Here is a 21981-nt window from a genome sequence, read left to right as displayed (position 1 = left end):
AGGAAATTGTATTGATAGGTAGACCTTTTTTATTTTTTGTTGTATTTATGTATATAAAATTGTATTATTTACAATAAATCAATAGATAAAATATTTAAAATGTTTATCTCCCTATCAAAAAATATCCATATTGGTTCACCTTTACGTGTAGCCTTCACCTAACTATAACCTCAAATTTTCGGCATTTTGAGATTTTAGATACCGTTTTTCAGTTGATTTGATTGTAATTTCATAATTTGGGTTTTCATGGTGTAGGAAATCTCCATACCAAAAATAATCCACATTGGTTCACTTTTAGGTATAGTCTTCACATAACCTCAAAATTTCGAATTTTTGAGATTTAGCATGTATGCTTTAACTGAATTGCCTTTAATTTCATAATTTGGAATCTCATGGTTTAGCAAATCTCCCTACCAAAAATAATCCATGTTGGTCCACCTATAGGTATAGCCTTCATATAACCATAACCTCAAATTTTCGGATTTTTGAGATTTTGGATACATTTTATGAATCGAATTGGCTGTAATTTCATATTCTGGATTCTCATGGTATATCAAATCTCCCTACCAAAAATAATCCATATTGGTTCACTTTTAGATATAGTCTTCAAAAATTTCAAATTTTTGAGATTTAGCATGTATGCTTTAACCGAATTGCCTTAAATTTCATAATTTGAGTTCTCATGGTGTAGTAAAACTCCCTACCAAAAATGATCCATATTGGTTCGCCTTTAGGTATAGCCTCCATATTACGATCACCTTAAAAATTCGGATTTTTGAGATTTTGGATACATTTTTTCAGCCGAATTGGCTGTAATTTCATATTCTAGATTCTCATGGTATAGCAAATCTTCCAACCAAAAATTATCTATTTCGATTCACTTTTAGGAGTAGCCTCCATATAACGATAACCTCAAAATTTCGATGTTTTGATATTTTTGACGTATTTTTTAAGACGAATTGGCTGTAATTGTGTAATTTGGGTTCTCGTTAGGTCACAAATCTCCCAACTAAAAATAATCCATATTGGTTCATTTTTAGATATAGCCTCCAAATAAAGATAAACTCAAAAGTTTCGGTTTTTTTGAGATTTTTGATGCATTTTATGAACCGAATCGGCTGTAATTTCATAATTTGGGTATTCATTGGGTAACAAATCTCCCCACGAAAAATTATTGATATTGGTTTGCTTTTAGATAAAGCCCCCATATAATGGTAACCGAATATTCGGGCCTTTGGATACACTTTCCAGCATCATTGATTGTATTTTAAAGCAAATCAGCTGTTTAACAAAAAAATTCTGTGCAAAACCATTATTTTGAATTGACTTTACATTATAATAAGGTCATCCAGGGAGGCCTCCAGCTGGATATCAGCTGCAACTCAAGTTTGCTGTCAAAATTCATTATTGTGAACTGACGTCTATTGTGAAAACGTAAACAAAGTTCAATATTTTGACATTAGACTTGAAAAAAGAAACAGCCGACTTTCGCTGGGTGACCTTATTAATAGATCTTGCATTATAACAACTTAAATATCTTTGCAATTTTTGACATTAACTTGCAGTAAAAACAGCTGTTTTTGCTTTCTGTGCAATTCTATTTATTGTATTAATTTGTACTATTGGAAAAAGTTCGGGAACAAAGCACTTACCAAGTCCTATGAATAAAGTTGTCCAGACCTATGGATATCACAGCAGCTGCTCTATTTTGCTGTCAGAATCCATTATTGTGAATTGACTTCCATTATGAAAACGTAGTAAAATTTTTTACATTATACTTGAGATAAAAACAGCTGACCATCAGGGAGAATAGCTGGATATCCGCGCCACTCAAGTTTGCTGTCAAAATGCATTATTGTGAATTGACAGACATTATGAAAACATAAACAAAGTCGAAATTTTTGACATTACACTTGAGAAAAAAACAGCTGTTTTCGATTGCTACCTGACAGCTGACTTTTGCCAGCTGGTTGACCTTAGATCTTGGCACTTACCTTCTTATTTAGAAATAATGCATAATTTTTTTATAGGTTATGAAAATATTTTTTGTTATTTTATTTCGTTTTGTTTTTAATTTTCTTATCTCATTTATTTATTTGTGTTATTTTTGTTTTGTATTTTTTGGTTGCAATTTTTTGTTGTGTGTCGAATCTTTTTTTTGTATATAATATTTATTATTATTTAGTTATTTTTTTTTCTTAATTAAACCTTGGTCACAGACATGTACAATATTATTTATTTGTTTTGTATATATGAATATTTTTTATTCGTTACACTTTGAATATTTTTTTTAATTAATTTTGTTTTATTTCCTTTTTGCCAAGAATTCACAATTGAAAATTTAATTAAATTTCAGCATTTTTGTTTTTAAATTTAATATTTTAGTTTTGTTTGTATGTTTTTTTTGAATATAAAATACAATGAAAATTGTGTTTTAAATATTTAATAATTTTTTGTTTTCTTAAAATTTAATTAATGTACGTAAGTGAAAAGTATGTTATTTTGATGAGACAGATTTTCAAAAATATACATATAGATAAGTTAAATATTAAATTTTTGTTCATAAATTATTTAAATGTTTTCTTTTTGCCATCATAGACATTAGTTTGGTAATTAATTAATTTGTTTTTTTTTATTATTTATTTGTATGTCTGACAAAATAGTTCACAATTTGGCTGTATTATTTATATATATATAGTAGAACAAATTAATATATATTAATTACATAAATTATGTATTAATTTACACAATGATTATATTTTCCACGATAGATTTTAACTTATTGTTTACATTGTTAAAACTAGGCGTGTGTACAGACCACATGTAACACATGTAAAGCCGAGATTACATTACTATCTCAGTGCGGCCTGGCCACATTGCAAAACCACTGAAATGAGGCTGTTATTATATGAAGTGTTGAATTAAATTTATAATATTTTGAGATTTAATGTAATTTTTTATTATTTAATATTAAAAATTAAATGTTTTTTAATTAAATTTCATTAATGACATTAAAATATACAATTTTTTGTTTATTTTGTACAAAATGGAAAATGTGTCAGACAGACGGGTTTTTTTCTTTTTTTGATAATAAAACTAGAATTTCAGTTAAATTCAAAGAACACAAATTGTTTACATTATTTATTCCATTTAATAATACACAATTAAAAAATAATTTCCTTTTTTAATTTCTGTTATATCTATTTGTTTATTTATTTATATTTTTGATACTCACTGAATTTTCATTGTTTTTCTTTACAACTCACCGTTTTTTCAATACTTTTTTGCTTTTGCGAATTTCTATCTATATATCATTCTTTCTATTATTAGCACCTTTATTTATTATCACACTTTCTCTTAAAATATTATTTCTTATTTTTTGTTTTTTTTTTTAGGTTAGGTTGTGTTTTTTTTATTTTTTGGATACCTAACCTAAAATTTATTTATTTCGTTTGAAAGGAAATGATACATTTATATAAAAAAACAAAAATTAATACAAGTCAAAAATTATAACACAATTGAGACACATTTTTGTCGGTTCCGATACGTAAAACTTTTCAACAAGGCCTTTTAAAAAGGTCATCAAGGGAAATCAGCTGTTTCTCAAAATCCATTATTGTGAATTGACTTCTATTATGAAAACGTAAACAAAGTCCACGTTTTTGATGTTAGAGTTGGGAAAATACTGCTGAATATCGCTTTTTGCGTGACCTTATTAATAGATCTTGATCAAGGTTTGTTAAAAAGGTCATCCAGTGAGATCAGCTGCTTCTCAAAATCCAGTTGCTGTCAAAATACCTTATTGTGAATTGACTTCCATTATGAAAACGTAAACAAAAGACAAATTTTTGATATTAGACTTGAAAAACAACAGCTGAATATCGGTGACCAGCTGCAAATCCAGGGAGACCAGCTGCTTCTAAAGTTTACTGTCAAAATCCACTATAGTGAACTGACTTCCATTGTGAAAACGTAAACAAAGTTCAATTTTTTGACATTAGACTTGAGAAAAAACATCTGACTTTCGCTAGCTGGGTGACCTTATTAATAGATCTTGAACCTGATCAAGGTCTATTAATAAGGTCACTGTGGGAGTCCAGCTGAAAATCAGATGCTTCTTAAATTTACTGTGAATATGCTTCCCAAAGGTGTGGATTTTTTTTTAATATTTTTTTAAAAGGGCAGAGCAGAGCTGAATGCTAACGGACGCGTCCACAGGTTGCGGATAGTGGGAAGCCCAATATTATTCATTGGGTAGCTGTGAATAACAAATAAACTGTCGCGGACAATCAGCGGGCTCAGGGCGAGAGTCTCGGAGGAAATGACCGAGTACCTATGATCCCTGGGCCGACGAGGCGGGAATGGCACCCCTAAATAACCATCTCAAAGGTCTGGGTTACTACCTTTTAAAAAGTAACCCTCCTAACGCTGGGGTGTCATGCGACCTCGTGCCCATCAGCGTTCTACGGTTTGCAGTCAGGGTCCCGACTGTATTGGAACGAAGCCTTGTTGTTGATACCTGGGCGCCTCAACAAGCTTATTCAGGCTTAGCTATCAAGTGTGTCCTTGCCATGGTAAGTGGCTATGCAATGGTCGATCTCAATCCCTCACATTAGCCTCAACAAGCTTACTCAGGGTTAGCTGCCAAGTCCTTGCCATGGTCGACCTCAATACCTCACATACAGCATCCCGAATCATTAACTCTGGAATGACTCGCCCTTGTCAGACGAGGAAGACATAATGGAAACTACAGTGATTAGCAATACGGTGAAAAACACGATAGCGACCATGGTGTCTCCTCCGAAGCAAGGAGAGTCTTCCCATTTGCTGACGAGGGAAGTAAACCCTGGCGAGGTTGAAGATCTGCACTCAATCTCCACGGCCTGTAGTGATCCTGCAAGATTACTCAGGCAGTTGGCTGTCGAAACGGATACTGGTACTAGATGAGACCCCCGTCTCTTTCTCAAATACTGATATAGTGCTCATCCAGGAGCCGTAAGATGACTGGCTTGGGCGATAAACAGTACACGGCTTTGACCGCATCCAACGGAGAGAAGTTAAGAACGTGTATTCTTGTCAAAAAAGAGCATAATTTAATGCTTCTTTCCAAATTTCAGCAATGGAGATATGACGACAGTCAGGGGTACCTCGAAGCCCCTGATAGTATCTGCCGTCTACCTCCCCTACGAGGTTCCTAACCCGCTCGGTATGGAAGTGTGCCGCTAAATGGAGGAGATGGGCAAATTGGTGATCTCATCATCGGGTGTGAGGTCAACGCACGCACATCACTTCCACTGGGGTAGCAGTAACACCAACACGAGAGGTGTTGGAAAGTCCACGCATTCTCAGGACCTTGGAAAATAAATATTGGATTTTTTAAAATAATTTTTGAAGGCCTATAAAAGGCGTGGTTTTTATTAATAAGGCCTTCAAAAATTATTAAAAAAAATCCACGCCTCTTATAGGCGTTGAAAAAAATTATTGGATTTTTTAAATAATTTTTGAAGGCCTATAAAAGGCGTGGATTTTTTAAATAATTTTTTGAAGGCCTTATTAAAAAATCTACGCCTTATTTACACAAGGATCATATTATTTTCCACGATAGATTTTTACTTATAGTTTACATTGTTTAAACTAGGCGTGTGTACAGACCACATGTGTAACACATGCAAAGCCGTGATTACACTACTATCAGCGCGGCCTGGCCACACTGCAAAACCACTGAAATGAGGCTGTTATTATATGAAATGTTGAATTTAATTTAATGTAATTGGAGATTTATTTTATTAATAAAAAATCCAACATTGTTTAAATTTTTAAAACTAAAAAAATTAACCAAAAAAAAAAAATTGAAATAAAACACACTTTCAAACTATGTTGTTATTTTTTCAAAAAAATATCTATTTTTCTCATTCTCTTTTTCTTCATTTTCATCATTTGTAATGGGTTTTTGTTTTAATATTTAACAACAAAATAGTATTTTTTTTTTCAATTAATTAAATATAAATAAGTTTTGTAAAAATAATAATATTAAAAAAATTAAAATAATATTAATAATAAAAATTAGCTTGTTTGTGTGTATGTATATTATATATAAAATATAAAATTAATGCTAAAAATTAGCGAACTTTTAGAAGTTCCTTTAAATATTGCCTTTAGAAAAAAATTAATTAATTAATTAAAATTATTATTTAATTTAAATCATGCTACATGGTTTTTTATTGCTATTTTAATAATAAAAAATAAAATAAAAGAACATGGACAACAAATTGAAATTAAAAAAAATGTATAACATGTTGGCCATTAGTTTATATAACAATTTTTTTTATTAATTAAGGCCATTGAAAAACTAATTTGTTGTTGCTCGTTATAGGAGTAAAAAGAAATAAAAATGATAGGAAATTATTTTTAAAAAATCTTTTTGCTTGTTTCGATGCTCATTTTTAGTTTTTTTAAAAATATGATTTTTTTTAATTTAAAATTAATTGTTTTTAGTGTTAAAAAATGAACTAAAAATAGAAAAAAATAACTAAAATTTTACGCTTACAGTGTAGAGTATGTGTTTTTATATGTACCTATGTATATATGTAAAAAAAGAACACGTTTAAAATAATATATGCACATTGTTTGTTTGTTGTTGTTTTTGTTATTGTTTAGCGTGTGTTGTTTTGTTTTAATGTATTAGAACACACAATAATACAGTAATTTCAATATTTAATTTTTTTTTTAAATATAAACTTCCATCATTTTTTAATCTTGATCATAATTTGGGGGTTTTGTTTTTAACTACAATAAAAATTAAAAACTATATTTTATACTTAATTTCAAATATTTTTTTTGTTAATATATACTGTATATTAGTATATAAATATATATTATGTTATTGTATATATATGCTAAATTGTATATGAATTTTATTTATTTTTATTTTATTATTTAATTTTTTTAATAATTAAATTTCATTACTCTATGGGTATTCTCACACAATTTGTTGTTGTTCCTTTTCTTCTTAATATTCTTTATGTTGTTGTCATATTTTAAAGCTTATCAACTAAAATATTTTGAATATTTCATCTTCATTTTCATGTTTACATTTCAGAATTTAATTTTTTATTAGCGATTTTTTTTTGTAGACTTGTGTGTTTATTGTTTTTGTGTGTGTGTGTTTTTTTGTTGTTGTCTTCCTATTTTCTAAAATTTCATTAATATTGTTTTGACCCCTAATAAGTTTCGAACATTCTCGTTGTATTTGATTAGCACAACCTTTGATGCGCAAATATTGAGTTTCTCACCGGCGCACAAAAGTTGCAGACATGTCGCCTTCTCCAGGAAATCCGACATTTTCAATTCACGCATCAGACTTTTGTGGGCAGAGGCGGCCGCAGCGGAAGATGATTGGGGATAGATCTGTAAATAAAAAAACAAAAAAGAGAAAAATTAAAAATAATTCTAAAATTTATAAAAAATATATTATAAAAATATTTTTTGAAGGATTTTTAAAGAATATTTTTTCCAAGACCTATAAAAGATTAAAAAAAAATTGTTTTTCAAGATTTAAAAACAAAATTCAAGATTTTTTAAAAAAAAATATTTTTCCAAGATTTTTTAAGAAAATATTTCTTCAAAATTTAAAAAAAAAAGTTTTCAAGATTTTTTAAAAAATATTTTTTCAAAAATTACCAAATGCTAGGATTTTTTTACAAATATTTTTTCAAGAACTACCAACAAGCTTCGATTTTAAAAAATTGTTATTAGAGGTCAAATAAAGGCGTTTTTACATAACGCCAAATTCCAAAGGCGTGGATTTTTTAAAAAATATTTTTTCAAGGACTACCAAGGCGTGGATTTTTTAAAAAATATTTTTTCAAGGACTACCAAGGCGTGGATTTTTTAAAAAATATTTTTTCAAGGACTACCAAGGCGTGGATTTCTTAAAAAAATATTTTTTCAAGGACTACCAAGGCGTGGATTTCTTAAAAAAATATTTTTTCAAGGACTACCAAGGCGTGGATTTTTTAAAAAATATTTTTTCAAGGACTACCAAGGCGTGGATTTTTTAAAAAATATTTTTTCAAGGACTACCAAGGCGTGGATTTTTTAAAAAATATTTTTTCAAGGACTACCAAGGCGTGGATTTTTTAAAAAATATTTTTTCAAGGACTACCAAGGCGTGGATTTTTTAAAAAATATTTTTTCAAGGACTACCAAAGCGTGGATTTTTTAAAAAATATTTTTTCAAGGACTACCAAGGCCTTGATTTTTTAAAAAAATATTTTTTCAAGGACTACCAAGGCGTGGATTTTTTAAAAAATATTTTTTCAAGGACTACCAAGGCGTGGATTTTTTAAAAAATATTTTTTCAAGGACTACCAAGGCGGGGATTTTTTAAAAAATATTTTTTCAAGGACTACCAAGGCGTGGATTTTTTAAAAAATATTTTTTCAAGAAATACCAGGGCGTGGATTTTTTAAAAAAAAAATTTCCAAGAATTACCAAGGCGTGGATTTTTTAAAAAATATTTTTTCAAGAACTACCAGGGCGTGGATTTTTTAAAAACTATTTTTTCAAGGACTACCAAGGCGTGGATTTTTTAAAAAAAAAATTTTCCAAGAATTACCAAGGCGTGGATTTTTTAAAAAATATTTTTTCAAGAACTACCAGGGCGTGGATTTTTTAAAGAATCGATTTTTTCAAAGCCTTACCAGGGCGTGGATTTTTTAAAGAATCGATTTTTTCAAAGCCTTACCAGGGCGTGGATTTTTTAAATAATTTTTTCTTAATTATTTAAAAAATCCACGCCTCTAATAGACCTTCAATAATGTTTAATTCTAATCGGTTCAGATTTAAATATAGCGCACCCATATAAAATTTCGTCCGATTTCATTTAAATGGGGAACCATATACCCCACACGCATGTCCGATTGTCACGAAATTTTGCACAGGCGACTGAATGGAGTCCAGAATGATCTGCGTCAAGTTTAGTTCGAATCGGTTCAAATTTCGATATATAAAAAGAATCCCGATTTTATGTAGTCTACCAAAGACCCTATGTTCGTCCAATTTGCATGAAATTTTGCATAGCCTACTGAATTACGTCTAGAATGACGTGTACCAAATTTGCTTTAAATCGGTTCAGATTTAGACATAGCTCCCATATAGAATATTTTCCGATTTTGCGTAAATAGACCCTAAGTCTGGCCGATCGAAACGAAATTGGGAATCGCGTACGGAATTGACTCTACAATTATATGTACCGAATTTGATTTAAATCGGCTATGTTTTAGATACAGCTCTCCTTATATAATTTCTTCCGATTTCATATTGAGGGACCTTAAGTATGCCCGATTGACACGCAATTTGGCATAGCTTTCGGAATTAACTCTACAATGATGTGTGTCAAATTTGAATTTAATCGGTTAAGTTTCAGATATAGCTCCCCTAATATAATTTCTTCCGATTTCATATAAAGGGACCCTTAGTCTGTCCGATTGTTTCGAAATTTTTCATATCGTCCTGTATTGGGTCTACAATGATGTGTGTCAAATTTTCTTTTAATCGGGTATGTTTTAGGTATAGCTCCCCTTATATAATTTCTCCGATTTCATATTAAGGGACCTTGTGTCTAAAATGGCGTGTACCAAATTTGCATCGGTTAAGTTTTAGGCATAGCCCCCCTTATATTATTTTTTTTCGATTTCATATAAATGGACCCTACGTCTGGCCGATCTACACGAAAAATGGACATAGCGTACGGAATTGACTCTACAATTATGTGTACCATATTTGCATTTAATGGGTTAAGTTTCAGATATAGCTCCCTTTATATAATTCCTTCCGATTTTATATAAAGGGACCCTAAACCTGTCAGATTGTCTCGAAATTCTGCATATCGCACTGAATTGTTTCTAGAATGGCGTGTAGCAAATTTGCATTTAATCGCTAAAATTTTACATATAGCTCCTCTTATATAAATTCTTCCGATTTCATATTAAGGGACCTTAAGTCTGTCCGATTGACACGAAATTTGGCATAGCGTTCGGAATTAAATCTACAATTATGTGTGTCAAATTTGCATTTAATCGGTTAAGTTTCAGATATAGCTCCCCATATATAATTTCTTCCGATTTCATATAAAGGCATCCTAAGTCTGTCCGATCGACACGAAATATAGCATAGCGTGTGGAATCGACTCTACAATGATGTGTACCAAATTTGCTTTAAATCGGTGAAGGTTTAGATACATCTTCCCTTATATAATTTCTTCCGATTTCATATAAATGGGCCCTTAAGTCTGTCCGATTGTTTCGAAATTTTGCATATCGTATTGAATTGGGTCTAGAATGATGTGTATCAAATTTGCATTTAATCGGTTAAGTTTTAGATATAGCTCCCCTTATAAAATTTCTTCCGATTTCATACGATTGTTTCGAAATTTTGCATATCGTACTGAATTGAGTATAGAATGACGTGTGTAAAATTTGCTCTTTTAGGCCCTGGTAAAAATGATTTAAAAATCCAAGCCTTATAGAAGGCTATGGAAAAAAATTATTTAAAAAATCCACGCCTTATATAGACCCCGGAAAAATATTCTTCTATTAATTTTGGTTTGAGTTTTTTGTTCCTTACCTTATTCAATAGAGTATCCTTTGATTTAACCTTAAGTAAATTGCACAAATCACTCAGGAGCACCCATTTGTCATTGGTACCCTCGTCCTTGAGTAAATACAGTGGTGGCAGTAGAATGTCTGCCTCTTCGAATTCAAACATTTCACCATCACTGTCGGAGGAATTTTCCTGCACTAATAAATCATCAGCTGATTTATTGTTGTTTCCATTAGTCGAAGTAGATGTGTTGTTCTTGTTGGCAGAATTAGTTGTTGTTGTCGTAGTATTAGAAGTTGCATTCTTTTGCAGCGAATTGAAATGACCATCGATTTTATCGAGTACTACTGCACATTTGTCCATCATAACAGTCTTTATTGTTGTCTCCCCTTTAGTTGGATGTGGTTGTTGTTGTTTTTGTGATGATGACGATGTGTCTCCACCACTTGTTGCTTTTGAAGCATCGATATTATTGCTGGTACTGCCAGTAGTACCACTGTTGTCACCTCCTTTAGTTGGACCATTTTGTGTGGCAACCGGGTGTTGAGAATTATTGCCAGTTGCCACACCAGTGCTATTATTATTATTTGTTGTTGTTGTATTGAGCACTTGTTGCTTTTTAGTTTTTAATATTAAATTATTATTATTATTGTTGTTGCTGTTGTTAATTATTAACGAAGAACCTTTACGTAAAAATGGAGCTCGGCTCGTATCACACAATGGATTCGGGGCACCCTCAAAAACATTATAACCGCATTCTGAAGGATCTATAGGATAACAAAAAAATACAATTAATTATAAAATTCAAATATTTATTATATGATGTTCGAACCATACCATATATTTCCCATGGCCCATTGAATTTCCATGGCTTACGTTCAGGTCCCATACTTTGTACATCTATTAAATGATTATTTAAAATATCACGCATTGTTGTGCTTGAAGCTAACATTAAGGGAGTTTGACCTGCAACGAAATATAAAATAAAAAATATTTATTAAAATTAGGTCCCGAAAAAAAAAATTAAAAAATCCACGCCTTATATAGACCTCGAAAAATGGACCCTAAGTCTGTCCGATTGTTTCAAATTTTGCATATCGTCCTGAAATGGGTCTAAAACGATGTGTGTCAAATTTGCTTTTAATCGGTTAAGTTTTAGATATAGCTCCCATATAAAATGATTTTCCGATTTCATATAAAGGGACCCTGAGTGTGTCCGATTCTTTCGAAATTTTGCATATCGTCCTGAATTGAGTCTACAATGATGTATGTTAAATTTCCTTTCAATCGGTTAAGTTTTAGATATAGCTCCCATATAAATTTTTTTCCGATTTCATATAAAGGGACCCCAAGTGTGTCCGATTGTCTCGAAATTTTGCATAACGCACGGAATTGACTCTACAACGATGTGTACCAAATTTGCTTTAAATCGGTTAAGCTTTAGGTATAGCTCCCCTTATATAATTTCTTCCGATTTCATATAAAGGGACCCTAAGAGTCTGTCCGATCGACATGAAATTTAGCATAGCGTACGGAATTGACTCTACAATTATGTGTAGCATATTTGCATTTAATCGGTTAAGCTTTAGGTATAGCTCCTCTTATATAATTTCTTCCGATTTCATATAAAGGCATCCTAAGTCTGTCCGATCGACACGAAATTTGCCATATCGTGCTGAATTGTGTCTAGAATGACGTGCACCAAATTTGAATTTAATCGCTAAAATTTTACATATAGCTCCCCTTATATAATTTTTTCCGATTTCATATAAAGGTACCCTAAGTGTGTTCGATTGTTTCGAAATTTTGCACATCGTCCTGAATTGGGTCTACAATGATGTGTGCGAAATTTGCATTTAATCGGTTAAGCTTTAGGTATAGCTCCCATATAAATTTTTTTCCGATTTCATATAAAGCGACGTAAGTCTAAATTTGGCATAGCCTACCGAATTAAGTCTAGAATGACTTGTGCCAAATTTGCTTTTAATCGGTTATGTTTAAGATATAGTTCCCATATAAAATTTCTTCCGATTTTAGATAAATTGACCCTAAATTTGACCGATCGACACGAAATTTTGCATATTGTCCTGAATTGGGTCTACAATGTTGTGTATTAAATTTGATTAAAATCGATTAAATTTTAGATATATCTCCCCTTATATAAGTTCGTCCTATTTCATATAAATGGACCCTAAGTCTGTCCGATTGACACGAAATTTTGCATATCGTCCTAAATTCGGTCTAGAATGATGTGTATTAAATTTGATTTAAATCGATGAAGATTTATATATAGTTCCCATTTATAATATCTTCCGATTTTGGATAAATGAACCATAAATTTGTCCGATCGACACGAAATTTTGCACAGTTGACTGAATTGGGTCTAGAAAGAAGTGTGCCAAATTTGCTTTTAATCGGTTAAGTTTTAGATATAGCTCCCATTATAAATTTCTTCCGATTTTGAATAAATGGACTGTAAATTCGTCCGATCGATATGAAATTTTGCATATCGTCGTGAATTGGGTCTAGAATGATGTGAATTAAATTTGATTTAAATCGGTTAAAATTTGGATTTAGGTCCCATATAAAATCACTTCGGATCTTGGGTAAATCGGTCCTAAATCGATACTATATTTAGCATAGCATACCTAAATGAATCTAGAATGACGCGTGCCAAGATTCAGTTGTAGCTTCCATATATATATTCTATCGATTCCGATGTAAAGGGAGCCTCAAAGTCCCTACCTCTGTCCCAGATTGACTCGATATTGGGTCTAAAATAAAAATTGCACATCCTTCCAACTCACCTGAATATGTCGCCAGTAGCGGATCAGCACCATAGGCCAATAGCAAACGTACAATCTCTTCATGATCATTTTCACTAGCCTCATGCAACGGCCGTATACCCGAATGTGCGGCAGCCGAATGATTAGCACCATATTGTAACAATACTCTGGCTATATCCAACCAACCATTGGTGCAGGCCTCATGTAACGGTGTATAGCCAGCATTATCTTTTTGATCGGGATTCATATTCATCCGTTCCAGACAATAGACCACAACATCGATATAACCCTGACGGGCGGCCTTATGCATTGTACTCTGTCCGACACCTTTATTGAGGACCCATTTTTGTATTTCCCGACTAACATCATCTTCTGTCTTCACTTTATTTTCATATTCATCGGCATCCATTTTTTCCGATTTCACTGAGAAGTGATGCGGATGCGAGGAATTGTTGGAATTATTGTGTGAATTGTGAAGAGCATTTGCGGGGGTGTTGGATGAGGATGATGGCTTCTTCTTTTTACGTATATAATCGAAACCTGAGCTACCCTTGCGGCGTAGATATTTACCACGTTTTTTGCGTATGGTGGAGGTGGTTTCCGACTTCTGATCATCCTTGAGTTCATCGGGATCCATAACACTGGTGCTCTCCGTATCGACTTCCTCTTGTTTGATGTTTAGAGAGGAGGAATTGTTGGAATTCAGTGAGGTGGGGAGTAGAAGTTTTCGTGCCCCCGCCGTTCGACTGAATCGCCCTGACTTATCGGAGCTAATGACAATATTCATTTTCTGCAGGAATTGTTCGTATGTTTGTTCGTAGGTCATTTTCTCTACCCCAAGGCCGCCGTTGTTGTCGGGAGTTTGGGTCATTTCTGGTGGTGCCGAGGCTGGGCGATCATCTCCGACGAAAATTTCGCGGATATTTTCCCGTTTCTGTTGCATTTTGGATTCGGTGCGAGTTTTCGTCGGCAGCACTGTGGTCTCGAAAATGCTGAAATGCCGCTTTTTACCACTTGTTGCCGATTCATTGTCATCATCCTCATCCTCGTCGGATGATGGCCTCAGAGGGGGTAACATTTGTAGCTCACTGGACTCGGTGGTCTGCGATGTCTCACTGAACATACCACAATTGTTACTGCTATTGGCATAATTTTTACCAATTACACAGGAGAGACCGCCAGGTGTGGAGGTCGTGGTGGTGGCGGTGGAACTGCTGCTACTTTTCGGGGTGTTTGAAGGGGTATTTGCGGGTTTCGAAGCTGTTGTGGTTGTTGATTTATTGCTAACATTGAGGCCAGAGGCTTTTGTGACCCTGGAGTGTAGCAAATCGATAATCGATATGGGTTCATCCTCAGGATGGCCTCTTGATTTTTCATTGGAGTTCGAAGTCTTTGTTTTCACGGAGGAGGAGTTTAATTTGTCATTTTTCAAGGCTTTCAAATTGTTTTTCTTCTTTTTCTTGGCATCCAGGGCGGAGGCATGGCGCTCCAAATCCGGCAAAGAGGCGGCAATTTTATGGGCCGCCGGATGTTTAATACTAATGAGGCTGGGAGGTACCTTGAGGGCCCGTTTGAAACGATATAACTCCAAAACATTGGGGTCATGGAGGTTTTCAGGTTTATTTGTTCCTCCTTTGGTTGGGGTTCCGCCGCCACTTTCCTTGGAACCTTGGTTTTTAATTTTGTTGTTGTTCTGGTTCTGCAACTTCTTATCCTTTGCCTTTAAATGATTCAAGGCCATCACCTTCCTTTCCAACTTGGCCTTGAGCCTTGTCGATTTTATAACCCCACATTCTCGACTCAGGCCCCCCGATTCCAAATAACTATTCACCGTGTTGACATATTTTCGAACATATTTCCTTTTGATTTTCGTGGTGGAGTTCCGTATAATTTTATCATTCCTCAAAACTTTACTATTGGCCATTTGGGCCTCCATCTCCTTTTTAAGCTTTGAGCGGGTCATGGTATTCAAACCGATTTTAAATTTTCCTACAGGTTTGCCGGAAATGTTGTTGGGTTTTTTAGTTGGCGAGGAAGACGAGGTGGAGTTGGAGGTATTGGTTTTGTCTTTCCTTGATTGATCCTGCTTGGTATCACTTTCACTGGAACTGTTGCCGGAAGATGAGGATGCCGATCCTCCAGAAGACGACGAAGAGCCTGATGAAGATGTTGCCGACTTGCCAGATTCTTTGTGTGGAGTTTTCTTGGGATTCTCCTTATCCTCCGGGGTCTTATTTGCTTTCCGATTTTCCTTAGATTTTTCTTTCGCTTCCGATTCCGCCTCCGGGAGTTCTTTTTTAATTTCGATTTTATTCGTTTTGGGGTCCTTTTCAGGTAGCTTGGTTTTTTCCTCTTTCTTCTTTGACTTTTCTTCCTCTTCACCTTTCTTCTCCTCTTTTACCTTAATTTCCTTGGCCTCCGCCGAACCCTTCTTTTCCATGTTATTCAGTAACTTCGAGGGCATTTCCTTTTTGAAAGCCAGGGTGGTAAGGGTGGTGGGCTTTAATTTCTTGTCCTTCTTATCTGTTTGGGCGCCACCACTTGATGACGATGACGACGACGTCGACGAAGAATCGGAACCACAATCGGAAAATTGATTTTTATTCTCTTGGTTTTGATTCGAGGAGGAATTGTTCTCATTACTGGTGGTGTTACTGGGCTTGGACTTGAGTTTATTTTTCGCCTTCATCAGAGGCTTCTTGAGGCGTTCAGTCTTTCGTTTGTCCAATTCATCTTCCGTTTCCGAAGAGCTATCCTTGTTACTTTGAAGGCGTTCCGCCAACCGCTTTTCCTGCTGGTAGCGTTTCTTTTCCCTACCCAACTTATTGAGCTTCTTATGCAGAATACCCGTGGAGGAGGATGGTGAATTCAAAGGGTCTTGATTTAGGGAGGACGATTTCGAATCCATACCACCATCAAAGTGTTGAGGAAAAGAGGTCCGCGAGGTGGTATCAGGTGCAGCGATTTCATTGTTAAGTTTCGATTTTTCCAAGGAAGCGGCGGCTGGAGGTGCGGGTTCTGAAGCCTTGGGTTCTTCTTTTATTACTGGAGCGGATCCTATAGCCGTATTAATATTTACCAGCCCCGGTATTAAAGACTTCTTGGCCGGTTTGGTTATCAGCTGTTCGACGAAATTATTGCAGGTGTTGCTCCAGCCAAAATCAAGCAGATTTTTTTCGGAAAAATCCTCCTCCAAACCGGGTATGGCAATTAATTCCTCTACCGTGGATTCGGGTTCTTCTTCTTTGATTTTGAGCGAGGGAGTAGCTGCTGGAGGTGGCGGTGATGGAGTTGTTTGTGGTCTTGCTGCCGGTGAGGGTGCTGGAGATTCTTTTTTGATATTTAATAATCCTGCCGCACAGGTCCCAGACCTAATCGGACTACCTTCAATTTCATTCACCTGAGATGTAGGTGGTGTGGGTGTGGGTGTTGGTGCCGGGGTAATTGTTGTGCTGGCCGCCTGTGGTGGTGGTGGATTAAAGGTAAAACCTTTAAGTTCGGCTTTTGTTCGGATACGCGGTTGATGGCTGGTGGGGGTGGTTGTGGTGGTTTGAGTAATCATGGGTTCGGGTTTTGGCTCCCCGATAACCACCCCGGTTGGGGTTAAGGGTTCTTGTTTACACACAACCCCCGACATTAAGGGTTCCAACTTATCCACTACCGGTAGAGGAGCCAAGGATGTGTGCTTTACATTATTCACAATAACCGGAGCCTGATTCTTGACCCCACTGCTGGCTATTACCCCACCACCTGGGTTATTTCTCAGCAGCAGCTCATGCTGATTGGACTCATTGACAGCTATAACCGAAATATCAGCAGGTCTCATGGGTATTATGGGAGGCTTGGGAGAATCCAGCGAATAACGGGATTGTTTATTTAAAGGTTCTCCCAATGCGGAAGCCGAGGAGGATGCGGAGGACATTTGATGTGAATACTCTTGAATGTGACGTTTTCTAAAATTGGGATTCCGTTCACAACCCTGTGAGGTATTCGAAGGCGAGGGACCAGCTTCGCGTAATGCAGATGCAGGGGCTGGAGGTATCACAGTTTTACCCATCGGACCATAATTACCATTTTTCAAAGGTAACGGCATTATACTGGTATCGGGTGGTAAACGTTCCACAGCGGCCAGGGTGTGATGCGATGTTGAAATGGAAGAAGAGGAGGAAGATGCTGAAGCCACCTCCAGGGGTATCCTCGGCTTGGGTTCGGATTTTATAACACTGGCATAGGGATTGGTTTCCAAAACACTTGGCCTTGTTTGTTGTTGGTGTGGCGGTAAATTGTGGCGATGATGGGGTGCTATTGGCCCCACCGCATCCCTTTCGATTTTAGGCCCAGTCTTTATCACACACGAACTGGGGGCTGCAGGTTCATACCCAGAGGACAACGACGGCGAAGAGTTCATGCTACCGGCCTTTATGTGAGGACTTCCTGAAGACATCATTATTTCACCCGCACCTCCAGTACTACGTCTTCCTGTATAGGGGCTGGGATGACGTTCTGCTGGATGTGGTGGTGCTGCTGGATATCCCGAGGATCCTATGGGGGATACGCTATTTGAATGTGTGGCCCCTGACATAACAATATCCCTTGTGGGTGGTGTATAATTCCGACTGCTACGCTCCAATGAACTGTGTCGGGAATTATGTGGACTCGGTCGCCGACTGCTGCTGCTGCTGGCGGTAATATCAACGGCTGCACCACCCGGCTCAAAGGCATGCACCGAAAACACCGGTGTAGAATCGACCCGAGGCAAGGTATAACGGCCCTCGGCTCCAGACGACGATGATGACGTGGCGGCTGATAAATTCGGTGTAGAACGCCGCTGCGGATATTTGTACTCTGTCGAATCGGCCTTGGTCTTGACGGTGCGCATGGAAAGATCCAAGGGTGAGGTTGTGGTGGCTGTGATGGGTCCACCACTTGCACCACCGGAAGACGAAGAGGGTTTATCATCCTCTTGTTTTATAAAGATTCGAGAAGATTCTGCAGGTCGGGGTATAACCGGCACCGTGGTTGATGCCGCCGCCCCGGCTGGATGATGATTCACCAGCTTCGTGCCATGCTGAAGGACCAAAGGAGTGGGCTGTGGTAATGATACTGCTGGTGGTCCGCCCACAATTGCATGAGGTGGTGGCGGGGCCACCCTTGAATTGCTGAGCAAATTTGGTGGTTGTGCCGCCGCCCCAGGCACCCGAATATTCTGCGAATCCACATTCAGGGTCTTTTTTATGATTTTCAGATTCAATTCCGTTTCGGAGGTGGCATTACGCATGGCCAATTCCCGGGAAATCAGCTCTCGATAATTGGGTTTGTTTTTCGCACTATTTCCCCCCGATGCTGCTGCGGGGATTTTGGAAGTCTGGTGATGTGGCGGAGGAGGATGAGGATGATGCTGCTGATGGCTGGGAGGAACTAATGAGGAGACATTTTGTTGTACCGGCACCAATGTGGAGTTTGGCTGGCTATGTTTCATACTACTAGCCCCAGGCGGATGATTATGTATCGGACCACGTTCATAAGGTAAGGGAGCTGCAGCAGTCGCGGATGCCAACATTTCATTGTTCCGTAAGGAGGCTACCTGATATTGGCCACCAGTTGGTTGACTGGGTGGATATGAAGAAGACTGTTGTGGTGGTGGAATACTGTGAGGATGCGGTCCGGACATATGAACCCCACCTCCTCCGGGACCCTGTTGCAACGTTGTGGTCACATATTCGGTGTGATGAATATGGGTTTGTGATGTGGTGGTGGTGCAGGAGGAGGCCAGAAGCGATGATGAGGGACTTGGAGAGGCTGCTGTGGCCGCTGCCGGTGAGGGTGCACTATGCGGATTACCATCATAATAATAGGCAGGTTGTCCTGGATGTCCACCCCTTTGACTAGGGGCCCGACTGGGCGGTGGGGTATTCTGCTGCAGTAGGGCGGCATGTTTATTCGAGCCATCCGCCGCCAGTCCCGCTGCCATTTTTCCGCCATATTTTGTATTATAGAATTGGGGAGATTCCACACGATAATTATTGGGTGTGGCCGAAGAACCCACAGTATAGGGCGAAGAAGATGTGGACAACGGTACGACCTCTTTACAGCACGTATCACCTCCCGCCGGTGGTGGGGTATTATAGGGATTAATATAAGCCCCTCGGGCCGGGTGGTGATGCTGTGGCGAACTTTCATAGATTTCCAAATCTTCCCGTTTCACATTGTCCATAAGGTAACGTTGTGCGGAATGGGCTGGTGGGTTTCCTTGGGGTGGCGGTGGTGCAGGTGCTGGTGGTGCCGCTAATACACCCGCCCCAGGCCCCGATGGCGAAGCATTTATTTTACTTGGCGGCACTGGAGGGATTTGATGATGATGGTGGTGTGGGTGGTGCGAGGCGGACGGTGGTAGGGGACTTCTTGAAGAATACTGATAATGCGGATGCGGCGATTGTTTCATTATAATCGGAGACATTTCCGGTGGGTGTACTTTCGAGGATGGAAGATGCTGATGGTGGTTCGGAGGTGTGGCATTTGTCGCCGCATAGTACGAGGCATTGGAATTACGTGGTGGTGGGCCGCCACTGACAAATTGCGGAGACTCCCGCAGGTGAGGCGTTGATGATGAGGACGAGGGTGACATGTGACCATATTTATCAGAGGCCAGCATTCCATAGGGACTAGCACCGCCGCCACTAGGGCTCTCCCTAATTTTCGTATACTCTGCTGACGACGACAGCTGCTGAGGCGAGGCCCTTGAAAATTTATCCGAACTAAATTGCGGTGTGGGCATGTACAGGTTGTGATGATGGTGGGCGGTACTTTGCTCCGCTGCCGCCGTCTCCGGCGTATACATTTGTGGACATTTGCGAGCATAATTGGGGCTTGGGTGCTGCTCCTTCGAGGCAGGCAAATTGCTGGGATTGATAACATGATGATCGATGGGTGGTAGGGCGGATGCGGTTTTATTGTGATGCTGCGGCGGCGGTGGCGGCGCAGCATGGCCATCATAAAGAGCTGCCGCCGATGTTGCCGTAGCATTGTAGGCTATTTTTGTTGTCGTTGTGGTTGAGGAGGAGTATTTTGTTTGATATACCCGTTGTTCCTTGGTTATGTAGTGGGTATTACCAACAACCATGGCAGGTGAGGATGATGATCCACCACCACCAGCACTGCCTATTGCACTCACACGTTGTTGTTGCTGCTGCTGGTGATGATGTATAGGCGGCGTCGACGTCGCCATTGCTGAGGAGGGCTGTGTTGGTGGATAGGAACTTCCTGAGTGTGAGGAGTGGTGAGACTTATATTGGCCATAAAGGCTGCTGCCAGCATCCATAGTTGCACCACTGGGAGGAGGAGGACCACCCGTCGACGATCGTCTTGTTATGCTAATATCGATTTGTGTTTGAGTTGTGGCCTGATGGGGAGGTGGCGGATGAGCAGCGGCTGCATGATGATGATGAGGAGGAGGATGATGGCCACCAGGACCAGGACCTGGACCATGTATATGCTCTTCACCATAATGTTGCGAGGTTGATGATGGATTCTGAGGCCAATAACTGCCCGATCGACTAACCGTGTGGCTTTGCATCATTGTTTGAGAAGTGGTGGAGGAGGAGTTGGAAGGTGGTGGTGGTGGCTGTGGACCACCAGGATGATGTTGCATAGGACCAGAAGAAGACATGTGTTGCGGAGGACCCGTAACGGGCGTTGCCTGCTGATGTATATACATGGAATTTTGCCTCATCCCCGAACGCATTGTGGCTTCATTAGGTATTTGGCGGTAATCTCCTCCTCCCGCTCTATGATATTCATGGGCGGCAGGACCTGAGTTCGATGATGACGCGGACGAGGAGCCGGCAGCATTTGACCACATCTCACCATTTGGATTAAGACGACAATTATTACAGGTAATTCTGGCGCCGCTGGGTGTTGTTGTACAATCGCAGGGAATTCTGGTGTTACTATGACTTCGGGCAGGCGGCCCCGTGCTTGCAGGGTGTGGTGGTCCTCCTGTGGATTGTGCTGCCGTGGATCCATAATAACGATGTGGCGATATATCGTGAACATCTCGGCTATAATACCCGGCCGATGTATGAATTCGGGAACGTTCATCATTGTTGGTGGCGGTTATATATTCGTGATGTCGACTTGGATCCATAATTTATTTAAACAGGAGGTGTGTGTGTTCTTTATTTTTTTTTTTTTTTATTCACGTTGCTGGATTCTGAAAAGAAGAGGGAAAGATTTGTTAATACAATATTGATATATAAATAAAAAGAACTTCCAAAGAAGAAAATATTGAGAATAAAAACACATTGGTACTAAAGGCAGTATATCGCGGTATAGGATATTAAATTAATTAAATTTATCAAAATATAAGTTAAAATATTAATTATATCAACTAGACAAAAATCGATCTAGACATACCTAATTTGTCAAGTGGCAAAAATTTTTAAAAAATAGTTTATTATTAATAATTGGTGGGTAAAGTAGATTCAAAATACATTAATATTTAATCTCCTTAGTCTATTTTATTAAAATTTATTATAAAAATTGCGAAATTTCGTTAAAAAGTCATTAAAAACAATAATTAGCATAGTAGTCATAT

The 21981-nt window shown here is 37.6% G+C and overlaps 1 protein-coding gene across 1 annotated transcript; it reads right to left on the bottom strand.

The window, feature by feature from the left end:
- Positions 1–7155: 7155 nt before the first annotated feature.
- LOC133326994 (mucin-2) lies at positions 7156–21531 on the bottom strand. The gene is made up of 7 exons (XM_061535604.1): positions 14827–21531; positions 13410–14778; positions 11440–11568; positions 11262–11369; positions 10911–11210; positions 10627–10832; positions 7156–7407 (listed from the first exon to the last, which is right to left on the bottom strand). The coding sequence occupies exons 1-7, from the start codon at positions 21529–21531 to the stop codon at positions 7192–7194; spliced, it is 9033 nt and encodes a 3010-aa protein (XP_061391588.1). The 3' UTR covers positions 7156–7191.
- Positions 21532–21981: the final 450 nt, after the last annotated feature.

Source organism: Musca vetustissima, unplaced genomic scaffold (genome assembly GCF_032173495.1).
Source record: "Musca vetustissima isolate MV318-11 ecotype Yass unplaced genomic scaffold, APGP_CSIRO_Mvet_v1 utg34932, whole genome shotgun sequence".
In the NCBI taxonomy this organism is placed as follows: Eukaryota; Metazoa; Arthropoda; class Insecta; order Diptera; family Muscidae; genus Musca; species Musca vetustissima.
This window is presented reverse-complemented; position numbering and strand designations above follow the sequence as displayed.

Excerpts from the sequence above, each read along its gene's own strand:
- LOC133326994 (XM_061535604.1), bottom strand. The coding sequence starts at position 21,531 with ATGGATCCAAGTCGACATCACGAATATATAACCGCCACCAACAATGAT. Across the intron at positions 11,370-11,439 it reads TGGGCCATGGGAAATATATG|ATCCTTCAGAATGCGGTTAT; the intron begins GTATGGTTCGAA and ends GTTATCCTATAG. Across the intron at positions 7,408-10,626 it reads AGGATACTCTATTGAATAAG|ATCTATCCCCAATCATCTTC; the intron begins GTAAGGAACAAA and ends TTTTATTTACAG.